This window comes from Cydia pomonella, chromosome 22 (genome assembly GCF_033807575.1).
Source record: "Cydia pomonella isolate Wapato2018A chromosome 22, ilCydPomo1, whole genome shotgun sequence".
In the NCBI taxonomy this organism is placed as follows: domain Eukaryota; kingdom Metazoa; phylum Arthropoda; class Insecta; order Lepidoptera; family Tortricidae; genus Cydia; species Cydia pomonella.
In genome coordinates this window covers 4,247,242-4,265,582 of record NC_084724.1, presented here as the reverse complement: position 1 = coordinate 4,265,582, position 18,341 = coordinate 4,247,242, and the positions used below count along the sequence as shown (strand labels likewise).

The 18,341-nt window shown below is 40.7% G+C and overlaps 2 protein-coding genes across 2 annotated transcripts in view; one reads left to right on the top strand and one right to left on the bottom strand.

Annotated features, from left to right (window-relative positions):
- LOC133529953 (NADH dehydrogenase [ubiquinone] 1 beta subcomplex subunit 3) overlaps positions 1–18,341 on the bottom strand; it is a 197,330-nt gene that overhangs the window by 146,114 nt on the left and 32,875 nt on the right. The gene's annotated exons all lie outside the window — the stretch shown is intronic.
- The window catches only part of LOC133530406 (low-density lipoprotein receptor-related protein 1), a 168,260-nt gene that overhangs the window by 144,345 nt on the left and 5,574 nt on the right, over positions 1–18,341 (top strand). The window contains exons 87-93 of the mRNA XM_061868314.1: positions 136–294; positions 889–1,006; positions 2,002–2,126; positions 2,523–2,772; positions 16,101–16,295; positions 16,863–17,049; positions 17,434–17,542. Coding sequence (XP_061724298.1) covers positions 136–294; positions 889–1,006; positions 2,002–2,126; positions 2,523–2,772; positions 16,101–16,295; positions 16,863–17,049; positions 17,434–17,542 — 1,143 coding nt within the window. The remainder of the gene's footprint in view (positions 1–135; positions 295–888; positions 1,007–2,001; positions 2,127–2,522; positions 2,773–16,100; positions 16,296–16,862; positions 17,050–17,433; positions 17,543–18,341) is intronic.

Sequence of the window (18,341 nt, the reverse complement as noted above, 5' to 3'; positions counted from 1 at the left end):
TCAAAAGTACCAAGCGCTTATAAATCTCTAAGAGTCTTCCGCACTGTTTCTGTAACTTGCCAAGTTAGCTTGGCCTGACTCTAGGTCTAGGCGCTCACATTTTGCAAATTACCAAACTACATTTCTGACCCACAGTGCCAATGCTTCTCCGGTTACACAGGCGACCGTTGTGAAACCGAAGTGATGGCCGCAGTGTCGCCCTGCGCGACGTGGCAATGCGACAACGGCGGGACATGTCGCGAGACGAGAGGGATAGCACGATGCGTCTGTGCTTCTGGCTATACAGGTAATAGGGTCGCCATGTAAGGCTAGTCCGAAACCGAAGTGATGGCTGCAGTGTCGCCCTGCGCGACGTGGCAATGCGACAACGGCGGGACATGTCGCGAGACGAGAGGGATAGCACGATGCGTCTGTGCTTCTGGCTATACAGGTAATAGGGTCGCCATGTAAGGCTAGTCCGAAACCGAAGTGATGCCCGCAGTGTCGCCGTGCGCGACGTGGCAATGCGACAACGGCGGGACATGTCGCGAGACGAGAGGGATAGCACGATGCGTCTGTGCTTCTGGCTATACAGGTAATAGGGTCGCCATGTAAGGCTAGTCCGAAACCGAAGTGATGCCCGCAGTGTCGCCGTGCGCGACGTGGCAATGCGACAACGGCGGGACATGTCACGAGACGAGAGGGATAGCACGATGCGTCTGTGCTTCTGGCTATACAGGTAATAAGGTCGCCATGTAAGGCTAGTCCGAAACCGAAGTGATGCCCGCAGTGTAGCCGTGCGCGACGTGGCAATGCGACAACGGCGGGACATGTCGCGAGACGAGAGGGATAGCACGATGCGTCTGTGCTTCTGGCTATACAGGTAATAGGGTCGCCATGTAAGGCTAGTCCGAAACCGAAGTGATGCCCGCAGTGTCGCCGTGCGCGACGTGGCAATGCGACAACGGCGGGACATGTCGCGAGACGAGAGGGATAGCACGATGCGTCTGTGCTTCTGGCTATACAGGTAATAGGGTCGCCATGTAAGGCTAGTCCGAAACCGAAGTGATGCCCGCAGTGTCGCCGTGCGCGACGTGGCAATGCGACAACGGCGGGACATGTCGCGATACGAGAGGGATAGCACGATGCGTCTTTGCTTTTGGTTACACAGGTAACAGGGTCGCCATGTAAGGCTAGTCCGAAACTTGAGTATACTGGTACCGCTGCGAAACCGAAGTGATGTCCGCAGTGTCGCCCTGCGCGACGTGGCAATGTCACAACGTCGGTACATGTCGAGAGACAAGAGGAATAGCGCGATGGATGTAAGTACTGACTGTAGACCGCGCGAATCCCCATTGCTACGACGTTTTGGAAAAAAAAACTGAATACTGAATCCACAAAAAATATATATAATTAGCAAACATGCACTCCAAATGATGATGTAAAATATTTTCATTAAGAAAACTGTGCGTTAAATTTTGTTTTAAGGTAAATTTCCATTGTTATATACATATAACAATAAAGTATATGTTTATTTCTTAAATAAATAAAAATAAAATTTTACGAGAATCAATCGTGCCCCTAGTATGTGCCCATACTTCGCCATATGTTTTGTATACATATATTTCAAACGTCAATTTTTGGCAAACAGAATTACCCGATTGTGTATGGAGCTGTAGAGAACGATGTAAATCGATATAGAAGTATATCGGGCTTCTATATATGTAGTGGTTAGGGTGACCTATTTGGTGTTGGAATAATAATCACTTTTATATTTAAGTCCGTATATTTAATAATACTAGTTAACTGTACAATGGTTCAGGCGGGACTGGTGTACCGTTGCTACGTAAAGAAAAGCTATAAAGCTTTTGGCTAGTCAGCTCATATCTCGTTACACGCGCACTTAAATATGAGCTGACATAGCTAAACTGTTCCTATATCGAACTGTCAAATTCAAAGATATAATTTTGTTTATACTAGTCGCTTCCTGAATGTATGTTTGTAACAAATGTTTTGTTGTAGGGACCCACTGCGAGCGCTGCGACGGCGACATGAACGGGGTCTGCGCCCCCGGCAGCGTCTGCGAGCTGACTCCGGCCGGCCCTAAGTGCAGCCCCTATTTGTGCCAGGGGCTCTGCCAGAATCAGGTATGTCTTACAATGTTAAAGGGACCCGCTGGCCCTAAATGCAGCCCCTATTTATGCCAGGGGCTCTGCCAGAATCAGGTATGTCTTACAATGGTAAAGGGACCCACTGCGACATGGGGGTCTGTGCCCCCATGTTTCCGAGCTGACCCCCACCGGCCCTAATCGCAGCCCCTATTTGTGCCTTAGGCTCTGCCAGAATCAGGCACGTCTTACAATGTTAAAGAACCCACTGCGTCATGGGGGCCTGTGCCCTTAAAAGGGACTCGATTCGGGACTTAAAAGTCTCGGAAATTTAAGAGTTGAGTCTCGTAAAAACGAGTTAATTTATTCAAAAGACGCAAAAGAATCGAGTTTCCTACCAATATTAGACTCTGCAGAATCTGTTTTTTTTACTAGGGCACCTGCGTAGTATCGTCCTCCGGGCGCGTCTCCTGCGTGTGCGCTTCCGAGTGGTCCGGCGCGCGCTGCGAGCGGCGCGCGTGCGTGGACGCGGCGTGCGCCACGCACGGCGCGCACGGCGCGCACGGCGCGCACGACACGCACGACACGCACGACACGCACGACACGCACGTCGCGCACGGCGCCAACGACGTGCAGGACAGGCTCAAGTTCGGCGACGACGATCACGACTACAAGCCGCACGGAAGTAAGTGGACTTTGCCTTTTAGATGTAAATGTGGATGACACTTTCTGTTACTTATAGCGCCATTCTAAATATAAGTGCCATTTTTCAAGTCTAGATGACGCTGTTTTGTCGCTGGACGGTTGATATTATTACACAGGACAGCTTCTATCGATAAAGGTACAAGTTGGAACTCGGCGACGTGTCGCGACTGCAGACGACGTGTGTCGACTTCTGCCGCGAAGATATGCCATTTTACTTGTGTGGCTTTTCGTATCGTATGAAAGCACGGAACCCTCGTTTATGCGTAGTCCGATATGGCTATTGGCTGGTTTTCTTTTCTATATACAGATTGCTTATTTAGTTACCTGCAATAGTTTACGGAATATATAGGCCATATTGAGCAACTTTTGCTATTAGACCAACACCGAAATCGCGAAAAAAAAATTACTGTCCCGTACAAAATGTCAAGGTCAGACAGCCAAAATATATGAAACAGCCAATTTTTTTTCGCCATTTCGGGATTGGTCCCATAGTAAAAGTTGCTCTGTGCGACCTATATATTCACCCCGTAAATTATTGCAGGTGACTAAATAAACACCCTGTATAAAACACGTTATTATAAGTGTCTTTCAGCTTCTATATATCACTAAAATGTTATCGCCGTTATCGGCATAAAAATGTATGGGTTGTCTGACCCCAGTCTCTTGTAGCGAGCGAAACACTAAGACAAATACTAGAAAGATGATGATGAGTAAATAAATAGGTACATCTGCTATTGTACACGTTAACTAGTGACGACCGGTTTGGCCTAGTGGGTAGTGACCCTACCTACGAAGCTGATGGTCCCGGGTTCAAATCCTGGTAAGGGCATGTATTCGTGTGATGAGCATGGATATTTGTTCCTGAGTCATGGGTGTTTTCTATATATTTATGTATTATATATATCGTTGTCTAAGTACCCTCAACACAAGCCTTATTGAGCTTACTGTGGGTCTTAGTCAATTTGTGTAATAATGTCCTATAATAAAATAAAAAAACTAGTTTAGGTCCGATCATAAAGGTTTTTTTACGACCTTACCTCGTAAAATACCTATATAATTTTATAGTTTTTCAAAGAAAAACTAAGAAAGAAATAGACAATTTACCTTAACTCCTTGCTTCACTGAAGTTACAAGAACTACTTAAACACTCTTCTAGCTTGTTTATCGTCGGTTGTCAAGGCGATTATTGGGTGATTCTACAAACTCATCGTATTGGCGTATTTGCATACACATGCACATACTCTGCGAAGTACTTGGTCAATAAGGTACTTTAGCAAACATTTTGAGTAGTTATCCTTTTGAACGTCATGCACACGCCAGTATCTCTGGCATGAGCTAACAAATATAAGCCGTACTGGAAACGTTGAAGGTTATTTATAAGCTCCTTGGCGCCACGGGCACGTCTTTTTATGGCGCCTTTAAGGGTTCTTGACGTTCAAAGGGATCAATTGACTACAGTGCACGCTGTTACATGATTTTCATTAATTGATATGTTAGACTTACATCGACCAGGATATAAACCGTGATTACTTTTTATATTAAGTCTAGTGAAACTAATCGTGAATCATTCTAAACTCTTACATGACGTGTTATCTGTTTTAATATTAACTGTTGAATTAATATGTTTTAAAAACTTGAAAACGATAGGAAAAGGTGTTTTTTTTTTGTTAATTATGATTTAGTTATCTCATTATTAGTCCAAACAGTTGTAATTAGAGATGCCACAATAGTAGTTTTTTTTCGAAAACTAGGTTCAAAAATTAGACCCCTCTCTCGGCATATTCATATTCGGCATAACATTCGAACATTTTGAGTCTCATTGATTATGAAAACAGTTCGCCAACGAAGCACAACGTTCGCTAAGATTTAATTTTTGTAGCTCAGAACTAGTGAATGTAGTTAGAGTCATTCAAAGCGAACCCACGATAAAAATAAAATTATTTGTAGGTAATCGACCAATTCTACAAAAAGGCTTTTCGTATTTAACAACTTTGAAAGAATACCTTTCATATATTTTTGTTGTGGAATTTTTCTTTTAGGTAGGTAGTCGGCCGAATAGTAGGCAATATTCAGCCGAATACCGAAAATTCGGCAATTGGGGCGGATACGCCGAATACCGTATAGTTGCCGAATATTCATGGCATCTCTAGTTGTAATCTCAGATAACCTCTACTATAGTCCGTTTTTAGGGTTCCGTAGCCAAATGGCAAAAAACGGAACTGTGAGTCATGTGAGTCATGTCCGTCTGTCTGTCCGATTATGTCACAGCCACTTTTTTCCGAAACTATAAGAGCTATACTGTTCAAACTTGGTAAGTAGATGTATTCTATGAACCGCATTAAGATTTCCACACAAAAATAGAAAAAAAACAATAAATTTTGGGGGTTCCCCATACTTAGAACTGACACTCAAAAAATCTTTTTTCATCAAACCCATACGTGTGGGGTATCTATGGATAGGTCTTCAAAAATGATATATGTTTCTAATATATTTTTTTTCTAAACTGAATAGTTTGCGCGAGAGACACTTCCAAAGTGGTAAAAGGGGGCCCCCTGTAACTTCTAAATTAAGAGAATGATAAACCTAAAAAAAATATATGGTGTACATTACCATGCAAACTTCCACCGAAAATTGGTTTGAACGAGATCTAGTAAGTAGTTTTTTTAATACGTCATAAATGGTACGGAACCCTTCATGGGCGAGTCCGACTCGCACTTTTTTTCTATTAGTATCTATAGAGCTCGTAATTTTATGTTGAACTAAAATCAAAAAAAGTGTGCAACTTTACATAAAATGGTCCAACAATGTTAAGAAGATGATAGACAATAAAAGTATGTAGATGTACCCACTCAAAAACACACGGAACTTATTATGTATGTTCAAGGAAAAGGCCAATTGCGTGAAACAAAAAACCAACGGCTTCGGGGATTCCGACGTCGCGTCACGAGTATCACATTACGGATGACAGGTTTATTGACCTTGCTAGTCAATATGTAGTACAGTCGCTATCAGACAGTGTTGGCCATATCGAACCGTAATGGACGGTTTCAGTTTACAGTCCAGTATGTAATGGTTAATTTTCAATATGTTCAATTCTAATTAACGTTCGGATCAGATATATCGGAGCGGCCAAGACGCTCACAAATATCTGAACACGCCTCTATTGTCAAGGCGTTAGAGTGCGTGTTCAGATATTTTTAATCACCTCGGCTATCTATATCTGACGGGGAATGTACTAGCTTCTAGCTTGGACATCGTCTGCGTAGTAAGACGTGACATGACTCAAGACAAAACAAATCATGTAAGGATTGTAAGTTAAGATGGGGTAAGACTGTAAGACGAACATAGTTTATTTTGCTCGGGGCAGGACAAACAGTATGAGGACTCCATACAAGTGTTTGTCTTGCCCCAGTGATAGTCTTACCTCATCTGAACTTAATTTAAACTTGCTTACCAAATATCTCGAGAATCGGTTGAGAAATGCAATCTGTGGAGGAGAACAGCTGGACATACAAAAGCATTTTTCTGCCCTCCGGACGGAAAGCGTCAACTTTGCTCTGGCTTCGCTAAACGAAGTTGCCGCTTTCGCCTCCGTCGAGCAGAAAAATAGTATGTGCACCACGGGAGGAATCGAACTTTTCTTCCCTTGGTACACAAATAAATATTTTCCTACATATGTAGGTATAATTGGTAATGTAAGAAGCATTTGTACATATATACATACAAAATCGTAGACGTTAACCGAACCGAAATTATAAGTACTAAATACAAGTATGCAATTAATTTAAAAACGCTGTTTCATTCCCATTCAAAATTATCATACGTGCCTTAAGACGAAAGTGAAGGATGCACGCGAAAACTCATTTTCATACAATCCTAGTCCTCATTTTCCTCCCTGGAATTTGCTGTATTTTAAACTAAACTATAGTCGGGCTGTTTGTTTTTTTTTCGGTTTTTTGTGTATTAAAAGAGTTAGAGGCAGACCAAGATAAGTTGGCAGCGGTTTTGATATCCCAGACGGTGCAAATGTCTAGTCAACGTCATAATGTCATAGATGTTTGACGTTTAAAATAACACTTGCACCGTCTGGGCTACCAAAATCGCTGCTATATCTTGGATTGACTCTGGGAGCTTTTAATAAAATGAAACCTTATTTTCGCTCCCAACTCTTACTTATATAATAATTAAAAGATCGAAAAAAATCGAGCGGCCCGACCATTTGCTAGCTTACCATTGCTATGATTAAAATACATCAAATTATGTTAAAATATTTTCCGTAATGTCAATATCCAGGGAGGAAAATGAGGACTACATTTGTATGGAGAACCGATCGATCCCTTTCCCCTTAACCGGCCTGAAATTATACTATCCAATTAATTTTAGTTAGTGTGGGTGGGTCAAATCTTAGAAGCTTAATTTAACCCACTTCCCGATTTCCGATTGAGCTGAATTTTTTTATAGATAAGTACATATGCAAATCGGATGACAATGTAATATTATGATGACATGGAGCTGATCTGATGATGGAGACAGGAGATGGCCATGGGAACTCTGTGATAAAACAACGCAAACTAATCGTGTTTGATGTTGAACAGAATTGTATCGATGAATATTAGTTATAAAATTATAGTCAGCGATAAAACTTTCTACTTGTATTTTCCCATAGTAAAAATTGTCCAGAATGACTTACTTCGCTTCATCGTTTAGCATGACTTGCGTTGTCGTCATGTCAAGCGCGACTTCAAGTATGGAGTCGCGCGCGACAACGCAATCTGGTATAAAAACTCTCTATGATTTGCATAAATCTTAGACTCGGACTAGAACAAAACTTGTCCCTTAAGCAACGTTAGCATCTCAGTAACGTAAAACTGGAACAAACGTTAGGAACCGGTCGCGAAGGTTGCGTTCGCGATGATCTGCCCTTGAACCGCACTGCTACCATCGCATGACTTATGTAACTAGAAGATGTCATTCTAACAATGAACATTTTCAACTATAGCCAGAAGTATGTATATGTGTGTGTGTATTTTATTATGTAAAATTATTAATATGTTCTTCCGTACTGTTGAAATTAAAACTGCTGGGATGAGTCAATATTTGACTTTTTTAATTGACTAAATAGAGGGAGGTTTGTACCCAAAAACATTTTTATAGGGTGTTTATGTATGTATTATTTATTCTAATAACCGATAAGAAAGGGTCCTCAGTACAAAAACGTTACAATTCTAGGATTTGGAGCACATTTAATACCCTAAATGTAACGATACATATTTTTGTGGTAAGTATGTAATATCTTCATGGCTATAATTACGTACGCCTATTTACATTATTTAGACCTCGACACAACTAATTAGATTCAGATTTATTAAGATAAGACTACTAATTAGCACCTGGAATTTAATTAGTCTTTGTTCTATTAATTTAATACAATCTCGTTTATGAACGGTATTTTTCTGTTTAATCGTCAAAACAATTACTTTAGAACATTCAAAATAAATTCTTCGAATGTGAGTATAATTACCGAAATATATCTAACACCGATCTCAAAGGGCGCGGTTCGAGCGAGTTGAAAACGAGGCGAGCGCGCAGCGAGTTCGTCGCGAGTGCGCAACGATTTCGCTCCCATCCCAGTATGTCAGAACGCAGCGAAATCTTTGGGCGCTCGCGGCAAACACGCGCAGGCGCGCTCGCCTCGCTTTCAACTCACTCGCAAATCACCCGCGAATTGGAACCCGGCGACGACACGACTGGTTTCTATGTATTTCTATAAAATACAATTCGAGCTCAGCGACACGAAGTCCGCGACGCGTCGCCGAGCGACGTGTCGCTCGACCGCAGATCAGTATTGTTCTCTCGCTCTCACTCGGAACCAACTACATATGGCGCTACCGTTCTGCAGTCGTGTTACGTCGCGGCTACACGTCGCCGGGTTCCAACTTGTACATTTAACAATGTGTGCTGCAAATTAATGTAAATTACCTTTATTTCTTCAACCAAACTTATATATTTTATGAGGATAAACTAAAATAGATCGATCGACATGACAATAGAGACGCTATATTTATATTTCAACCTTTACCAAGTTGAGCAGGTCCGACATTTCAATCAGGTTTCGCAAGTTCGGGCAAAAATGCCCCGTGCAGATGAGGAAAATAATGCTTGATGATTAAAATATTGGACCGAAGGTTTCCCAGCTGGGAAGTCCGAAGGCTTGCTAATTGGCTTGTAAAACAAACAGTAGCTAGAATGGTAAATATTTTATTCGGTTTAACAAGCAGAAACGTCTGCGAACGATGCTATTAAGCTTAGAGTAAATTTAAAAATGGAAAAATTACTACCTTGGGTAGGACTTGAACTACACCACTACTACTACTAATTTCAGCTGGCAGAGCGCTGGAGTATCTATCCAGAGGCCCCGAGTTCAAGTCCCACCCAAGGCAGTAATTCTTACACTTTTAAATTTGTAAATATTTCGTTCAGTGATGCCAGAGTACTAAAAGCAGCTACCTACCTACTATTGTATTTTTCTTTATACACCGCTCAGCTACCTCACACTATACTCAGCTTACTCACGCTTAGGCCTTGGTCGTTCTCACCTGCTGCCCGCGGCGGGCAGCGGCCCGTCGTCCGCGGCGTCTATATGGTGTGTTAGTAAACGTTTGTAAGTGGTCGATCTCGCTCGCCGCGCGCCGTGTGCAACGTCCACCCGCCGCCCGCGACCGCCGCCCGCTATCCCGCCGTCGTGCGTTTATGTCTTTTGTATACTCGCCATCAGATATATCGGAGCGGCCGAGGTGCTAAAAATATCTGAACACGCACCTTAACGCCTTGAATAATAAAGGCACCAATGTTCATTAATTATTTAGGTTTTATAGTAAAAAAGTATGATATTAGATGATAATCAAGTTTTTCAATCTCGTACCTTACTTAGGCAACCCAGCAAATTTAGATGCCTAAACACGGTACTCGACTGAAAAGTTCTATTCTATCACAATTGTATAAAATACTGATTGAAATATAATGTGTGGGACAATGGGACAAAGTTATTTATTAGTATTTTCATACATATTTTAGGATATATCAGCATTAACACGTGTATTTTCGTACATATTCTACATTTAATCAGCCTTAACACGTGGTTATGTTTTTTTGCGTATAAGGAAATCAAGTACATTACCACCGCATAACCTTGTCGCTGCAAAAAATGCACATCGCAACATCACGGCGGCTTTTAAAAGTCACATCCTATCTCGTATCCAAGGAGACATTAGTCTATACTGTTCAAGCGATATTAGTTCTGATTATAGGAGGCATATAAATCGTAGGTTTCTACAAAATATATATATACTTACGATCTTTTATATACTAGATGCTATAACATTTATATGACACTACAATGGTCAGGAGTCCTTGGAAAACAAATGTCATTCTTACCTAATATGAGGTACTTAGACAAAAATACTTTGTTTACCAGTTTTTAGGATTCCTTAGTCAACTAGTAACCGTCTTATAGTTTCGCATGTCCGTCTGTCTTTCCTTTCCGTCCGTCCGTCCGTGACTTTGCTCAGACATCGTTAGTAGGTAATAGAAAGCTGCAATATATATCAATCACGTCGACAAAGTGGTAGAATCATTTTGTTTTCTTCAAACATGTGGTGTGGGGTGTGGGTGTCGTTGGATATACATATACTCTGGCAAACTCACCTAGGGCACCTAATCATTAGAAAAAAAGCGCTAAATTCAGAAATCAGAAATCATAGCATTTATTCGTGATAAACTATGACATACAAAAGTATAACAACATAACAAAAGAAAGAAACGTAGAATAAATAAATAGTTTACCACGAAATGGTCCCGCCTCAGCATTAATGCTAACTCAAAAGTCAGCACTAATCTTCCTTTGAAATTAAAATTTGAATTGGGATGGACTATGGGAGGACAACACTTCGACATTTTTTAAATTAGCCACTCTGACGTCTTCTCTGACGGCAATGTCGTGCCAAACCATAGTAAACACCCCTATAATAAACGTGGTACTATTTATGAGACGTACGAAATTATCGTAAGTGCCAATCCGATAACGGATGCCGGATGGCCCCCTTTGTAAACAGTTGTTATTCATTTCACTTCCATCAGTTCCATCCGATATATAGGGTCGGGCAATGTGAAAATGGTCTAACCCGTTTTTTCCCACAAAAAACCGCACAGTGACCATAACTAAGTATACTTTAATTGACCGGCGCCATTGATATTAGCGAGATAAATGACACAATATGTAAATCCCTGAGCGGCAGTCCGCGTCTTGACTTTTGCCGCGCGCACGCGCAAACACGAATAAAGAAAAATACGCGCGAAAAATTATTAAATTTTTTTTTGCGCACAGTGGTTACAATCGCATCGGCTAGAGTTTGAGCAAATTTGACAATTAAAAAAAATTACTCGGCCAGTGAAATAAAAGTTTACATTAATTGTTAGTTTAGAACATATCGTGTCCCACTATTAAGTAAAAGTCTGCCTATTTTCTCCACTGAGCTGATTCCAGTGCGGTATTTGGCAATTTCTTTAGGAAGTTCATTTTGCCTAGGCAATAGTGTTAAATGTCTAGCTTGCTTTTTTTAATTTTGCCAAGGTGACGAAGAATATTATATTGACCTTTAATTTTTTTAATGTCTGTATATGTAATAAGCGTGTGATAAATGAGAAACAAGGAAAATACTTCAGTGACTTCCATTGTCTGTCAATAAAATCATGCTGTTTACTTAAAATGTTAATGTGAATAGATTCTGTGATAGTGTGAAATAATCTTCAGTGTCGATTGTGTTATAAAGCATGGGTGGACGGAACAGGAGTCGGCGGGAAAATGGTTAGTATATATGAAAAGGAATGAAAACGGCCACTTTGTATGGAAAATTATTGCAATATTTTATACGAGTAAAATGTTTATTGAACAACTACAGTACTCTGCAATATAATTACTATTCTTTTTTTAATACTACGTCGGTAGCAAACAAGCATACGGCCCGCCTGATGGTAAGCAGTCTCCGTAGCCTATGTACGCCTGCAACTCCAGAGGAGTCACATGGCCATTGCCGACCCCAACACTCCGCATCCTCGCCGAGCTCTGGCAACCTTACTCACCGGCAGGAACACAACACTATGAGTAGGGTCAAGTGTTATTTGGCTGCGGTTTTCTGTAAAGTACCTCCCCCAGTTGGGCTCTGCTCTAGATCTGGAATGATATCCGCTGTGCTGTGCCCTACCACACAGAGCGAGATGACATTCACAATGCCCATACCTCTCTTTTGGACGTAGTTTAATTGACTAATGGTCTATCATTCGGACTCTGATGTATATTTTTGACCGACTGCTTGGGTTGTTTGCTTGCTTGAGCTCTGATGATAGTGTCGCCCACGCCCACGACTATCCATACTGTCGATTTATCTTTTTAAAAAAAGAATTCTAGTATAAACAAACCGATTTTTATTTATTTATGGAATAAACAAACAAATTACAGTCTAGAATTATATTAATAACTTATATCTAATAAAAAAAGCATTGTAGGATTCTTAGTATAAGTAGCTTGTGTCGTATTGTGTTATATTGCACACTACTGTTAATGAACATGTTAGGATGAAAACATAATTATTTCCTTACTCCATCATAATAACAACAATATTGCAGTGGATAGCAAGAATCTCAAGGGAAAGGCCGAAAACTTCGTGTTATTGAGGTTTCGTCTTATAGAGGGCATCGACTTTAGAGAGGTTCTTATAAGTTTTGTTCGTCTTAAAGCGGTTTCGAGTTACAGAGGTAAAATATATGAAAAATTCTTATTAAAGAGGTAGTTAATAGAATAGACGTGAAGGAAATCGTTGATTAATTCGTCTTAATGAGGTTATATATTTCGAGTTATGGAGGTTTTGGGCTTTGAACGGAAGGGAATGGCATATTTCGTGGATTTCGCCCTATCGAGGTTCGTGTTATCGAGGTTTCACTGTATTAATTTCATCATAATAAAACAACAATATTATGTATTACGCAACATTTAGCACCTGCATACATTCTTAAAAGGTCAACAATGTTTTATTATTCATTCAATAATATATAGCAAAATTTGTTGCAATAGACCATAAACTAAATATGTTAATACACAAGCATAATTAAGTACCTCAGTCCAAAGTGTTCTAAGTCCACTTATATGCTTGTGCCGTTATAAGTCGTAAGTATATAGAAATAAGATGCATATTTGTTAAACGAAAACTGACTTGTGGCATAGATGTATTGTGTCACACTTTAACATTTGCCCAGGTTATGGCATTTCGTCGTTATAAAATATAAAACGAATTTGGCTATGAAAAAAAGCTTTTGGTACAAATTTTTTTTATCATTTTTATCCACGCTATTTATGACGTAACGAATTAACGATGTGACTTATATAAATAAAATAGATTTTTAATACGTCTCGAGGGCTTGCGTTGGCCCAGTTTGTATATTATATCGCGTTATACATTAGTTTTTTTTTCAAAGGGGGCAAAGCAAATTGATACCCGAGCAAGCGAAAGATTCCAAAATTGGACCACGAGCGTAGCGACAAACGGGTTAAACAAACTTTGCCTCTGAGTGAAACACAACATTTTTCACCACACCAACGCGAGGAAAATACTATGAAATACCAAAAAAATCAGATCAAATCAAATCCACATGAACGTATCTAATTAAAAAAATTATCATTCACAATCATCATTTAAAAGTGAATTCTACCAGCTAAAATAAGGAAACAACTCAAAATTTGCATCTTATTACCCCACATGTGGATAAAATGCAACTTTCTCACTAGTTATCAACAATCAAGCAAGGGATTTACCAGTTCGTGTGACGAAAAATGATTTGTGCTTTTAAATTCAATTTTTAAAAATCGAACGTCACTATTTGATATATTTTTAATTTGGTCCGTTTGTATTGCTACTATGGTTCTCAAGAAACGATTCATTTGGAACTTTCATATATATACGAGTATGTCGGCAGCCAATCGTAATCGTTAATTCTAATGTAAAGGGCCCCGCGGTCGACTCTGGGAACGAGACAATGATTTTCACGATTCCCGATATGCCTACAAATTTCATGATCTGCCTGTTTATACGATCAGCCGCCGACACAATAATATTTAACCTTACAAACTAATTTTTAATCTACTAACAGTATTTATTTCCGGCGCGTCTTCTCTGTTTTGGAAAGGCCAATAAAACATTAAAATCATGCTAATTAACAAATCCTGCTATTTTGCAACTTAATTAATCATCCTTAATTAACCGAAGCGGTAGCGAAGCGAAGGTCTCTGACTTGGGCAAACTGCTTCCGTACGTCCGGATGTTCTCTACAGGTCGCAATTATCGTGAAGTTTTGTGAGCAGGCAGTTAGAGAATTTTTCTGACGTTTCAGGTTTTGGAACATGTTCAAAATAGTGGAAATTGTCATAAAGGACTTAAGTGCCATTAGTGTTTATGGCACTTAGACCATTGTGATAATGATTTAACAAAGTATTTTTTGTTTTTAAATGTTTTAAGCTTATGAATCTACCCTGCGTTAAGATTCATAAGCTTAAAGAGACACCAGCTAGTAGTAGTTTATGTGACTGCTACAGTATTGGTTTATGAAACGAACGAAATGAATTTCATAAAACGATCACTCCGAGGATCATAATGCCTGATTATGCACAGTTACATACACTGCTTCATCATAACTGCGATAGACGAGAAAGTATTTAATATCATCCTCTCATAATTATTTTTCATTTAATATACAACGACTGCCCCATTTACGGGATAACGTTGTTCAAAAATACGTGAATTTCTTCACGATGTTTTCCTGCTGTGACGTAGCGCTCAAATTACTTACGGAATCTACGACGACACATCGTTCGCGTGTTCTAGGATATCGCGACGGCGGTACAGCGCCATCTCTCGGCAAATTGGGTAAACTGCTAGCTCAATAAAGTCGCGGTTCGCTGACCCCAGTATAGAAAAGTAACGGGTAAAGGGATTAAATATTTATGCATTTAAATCTGTTTTGCGCGTCTTATACTCGTCTATACGAAGTGGGAGAACCTTTAAGAAGTAAAACTAAAAATAATTATTTTATAGCGTTTTTAATACTAGTGATGCAATGCAACGAATAGTACTTTAATGAAAATGAATAATACGAATATTCGTATCAGGATTTCACTAATACGAACTTTATGAAACGTAATTAGTCTATTTAAAGATACAGAGTATATTGTACTGATCTATGTCACTGTAAAAATCTACTTACAGATTTTTTTGAAAGGCGTACACAATCTTAAATTCAATTTGTTTTTATGCCAGCTAACGTTTCCCTAAATCGGTATAAAATGACCACGCGTTATTATTAATACACATTTAATGAGTGATATAATGACAAGTTTATTGTCTCTGCGATGGCGTCTGAATGCCGGCGGTTTCCCGGCTTATATCGTAATGATAAACAAAGCATTATTTAATTCGTCGCTATAATGCACTATAATTAGTAGTTTTTGTGACTACTACATAATGAAAGGCATTAAAATACCAGTGTGGGTATATGAAACTAGCTGAAAACGAGTTTCATAAAGACATCACACGAGTGTTTTAATGCCTAATTATGTATAGTTACATTGCTTTATTTACACAATTGTTATTATAAGCGCTCTATGATATGTTCAGGAACTGCATTGCACGACCGCCATTGCGGCATTTGATCAGTGTTTGCAATTGACATTTCATTTCGAATAAAACATCATCTCTACTGATATTAGAATAGAAGTCAAATCAATGTTCTTTGTTGCTCAGAGATGCTCGATATTTGAATGTCATTATTAAATCGATTTTGACATTATTATTACACATTAATAACATTTTCACAGGTAAGAAATTTGTTCTAACATAATAGTATATCTTTATCCTGGCCTTAATTTGCGGTTTTTGAACGCATCATAGAGGGTTTATGATATGTGTGTAGATAAAAGCATAGTCGCGTTAGACACAAAATGTAACGAAAAACATCCCCTTTAACGGTCAATAGAGTAATTGACTAACCTACTACCACCACACTCCATGTTTACACTATATTGAACAATATATATTTATGACAAGTCTGGCTTAGTCGATAAGTCGGTATAGAGTACCCACAACACAAACCTTCTTGAGTTAAATATATTAATTTGTGTAACAATGTCCTATAATATTTATATATTTATCGACAACGCTTGACCATTGTAAACATTACTAACATGTAATTATTTTATTTTTTCAGAACACCCGAACTCCCCATTCTGCAGTCACGGCGACTGCGAGAATGGCGGCCGCTGCATAGCCACGTCGGCGGGCATGCGCTGCGAGTGCAAAGGGACCTACGGCGGGCCATTCTGTGGGCACTATGTGGGCCATGGGCATGCGTGTACTACTGCAAACTGCAGGCCACCGTCGCTCTGCGTGTGGACTCCTGTCGGTGAGTGATTATGTAGCCACGCCACGTCGGAGGGCATGCGTTGCGAGTCCAAAGGGGCCGTCGGTGGGGCCTTCTTAGGCACTATGTGGGTCACGGACATGCGTGTAACACGGCGAACTGCCGGCCACAGTCGCTCTGCGTGTGGACTCCCGTTGGTGAGTTATTATTGTCTAACTTAAACGGTAAGGTGAACTCTTCTGTGGGCACTACGTGGGCCACGGGCATGCGTGTACAGCTGCAAACTGCCTGCCACCGTCGCTCAGCGTGATCCCTGTCAATGATTGGTTTAATGTTTGGGAGTGTAAAGGATCCTTTAGTGGGCCCAACCGTAGGCACTGTGGGCCACGAGGCATGCGTTTACCGCTGCTACCAGCCGATCGCCGTCACTGCGCGTAGACAACATTATATGACGGTTTGTGGTGTGAATGCATACGCTTCGTAGGTACACTACGAGTATTTTTCGGCACATGTGGGCTAGATAACTATTTTCTCGCTTCACAAAATCAATTTCTTTACCTGATTCATGTTTAATCAGACTATATTCTAAGCCTTAACCTTGTTTTACAGACGACCCAATGCTGCCGGGGCAGGCGTTCTGCGCCTGCATAGAGGGCGCCAGCTGCAGCCCGCCGCCGGAGCGCGTGGCGGAGGCCGCGCCCGGCGCGCGCGCCGCGTGGGCCGGCGCCGGCGCCGCGCTGCTGCTGCTGCTGCTCGCCCTGGGCGCCGCCGCCTACGTGCTGCACAGGAGGAGGCAGTGAGTTACATACTGCGCGAGAGAGGGCGCTAGTGGGACTACGCAATGCTGATCGGGCACTCATATCGACAGAAAGTTACCTAAAATTACTTATTTAGAATTAGATAAGTAGATAACCGAATTGAGACAAAGCGCTTATTAGAGATTTCTAAAATACGGCTGAATAAGAGTTAAATTGACGGTCCAAGAAAACAGTATTTTACTCAATTATATTTTACTCCCTATTCAATAAATACCGAATCTTTTACATATATAAATTATTGATTGAAAGTACCTAAATATATCCTCAGAAATGGGTGCTTTTCATCCCTTGGTTAACAATATATTATCAGTAGTAACATGGAAACATATGGTGTAAATACATAATAATAAATATTGTTTTAGCGGTGCGTTCGTGCACGCCCGCCTAGCTGACAACGTGGAGATCAGCAATCCGATGTATTTGGCGGACGATGAACCCCCTAGAAGAGATTTACTACCGCCACCGAGAGAGGTATAGTACAATATTTTTTTCCACCTTGTAGTAGTGTGTGTGTGTGTGTGTGTGTGTGTGTGTGTGTGTGTGTGTGTGTGTGTGTGTGTGTGTGTGTGTGTGTGTGTGTGTGTGTGTGTGTGTGCGCGTGCGTGCGTGCGTGCGTGCGTGCGTGCGTGCGTGCGTGAGTGAGTGCGTGAGTGCGTGAGTGCGTGAGTGTGTGTGTCTGTGTGTGTGTGTCTGTGTGTGTGTCTGTGTCTGTGTCTGTGTGTGTCTGTGTGTGTGTGTGTGTGTGTGTGTGTGTCTGTGTCTGTCTGTGTCTGTCTGTGTCTGTCTGTGTGTGTCTGTGTGTGTGTGTGTGTGTGTGTCTGTGTGTGTGTGTGTGTGTGTGTGTGTGTGTGTGTGTGTGTGTGTGTGTGTGTGTGCGCGTGCGCGTGCGTGTGTGTGTGTGTGTGTGTGTGTGTGTGTGTGTGTGTTGACGATTTTTTATCCTATGAGACCGTTAGGACCTATAGACCTAACTTTCTTAGCTTTTTAAAAAAAATACTACTTTTATTTTACCTTGTAAAAAAGTGGCTGTGACATAATCGGACAGACAGACGGACATGACGAATCTATAAGGGTTCCGTTTTTTGCCATTTGGCTACGGAACCCTAAAAAGCACCTTGTATTCAGCAATAATGTATCACTTTTACTCAAACACTCGCATTTACTGAGGCTACGTCACAAGTCATCACATGGGACATTTCATTATAATAATGCTAGTTTAGATAATTTTGCATGTATAAGCCTTAACATTTTTTCCTCAGTCACCCGTTGA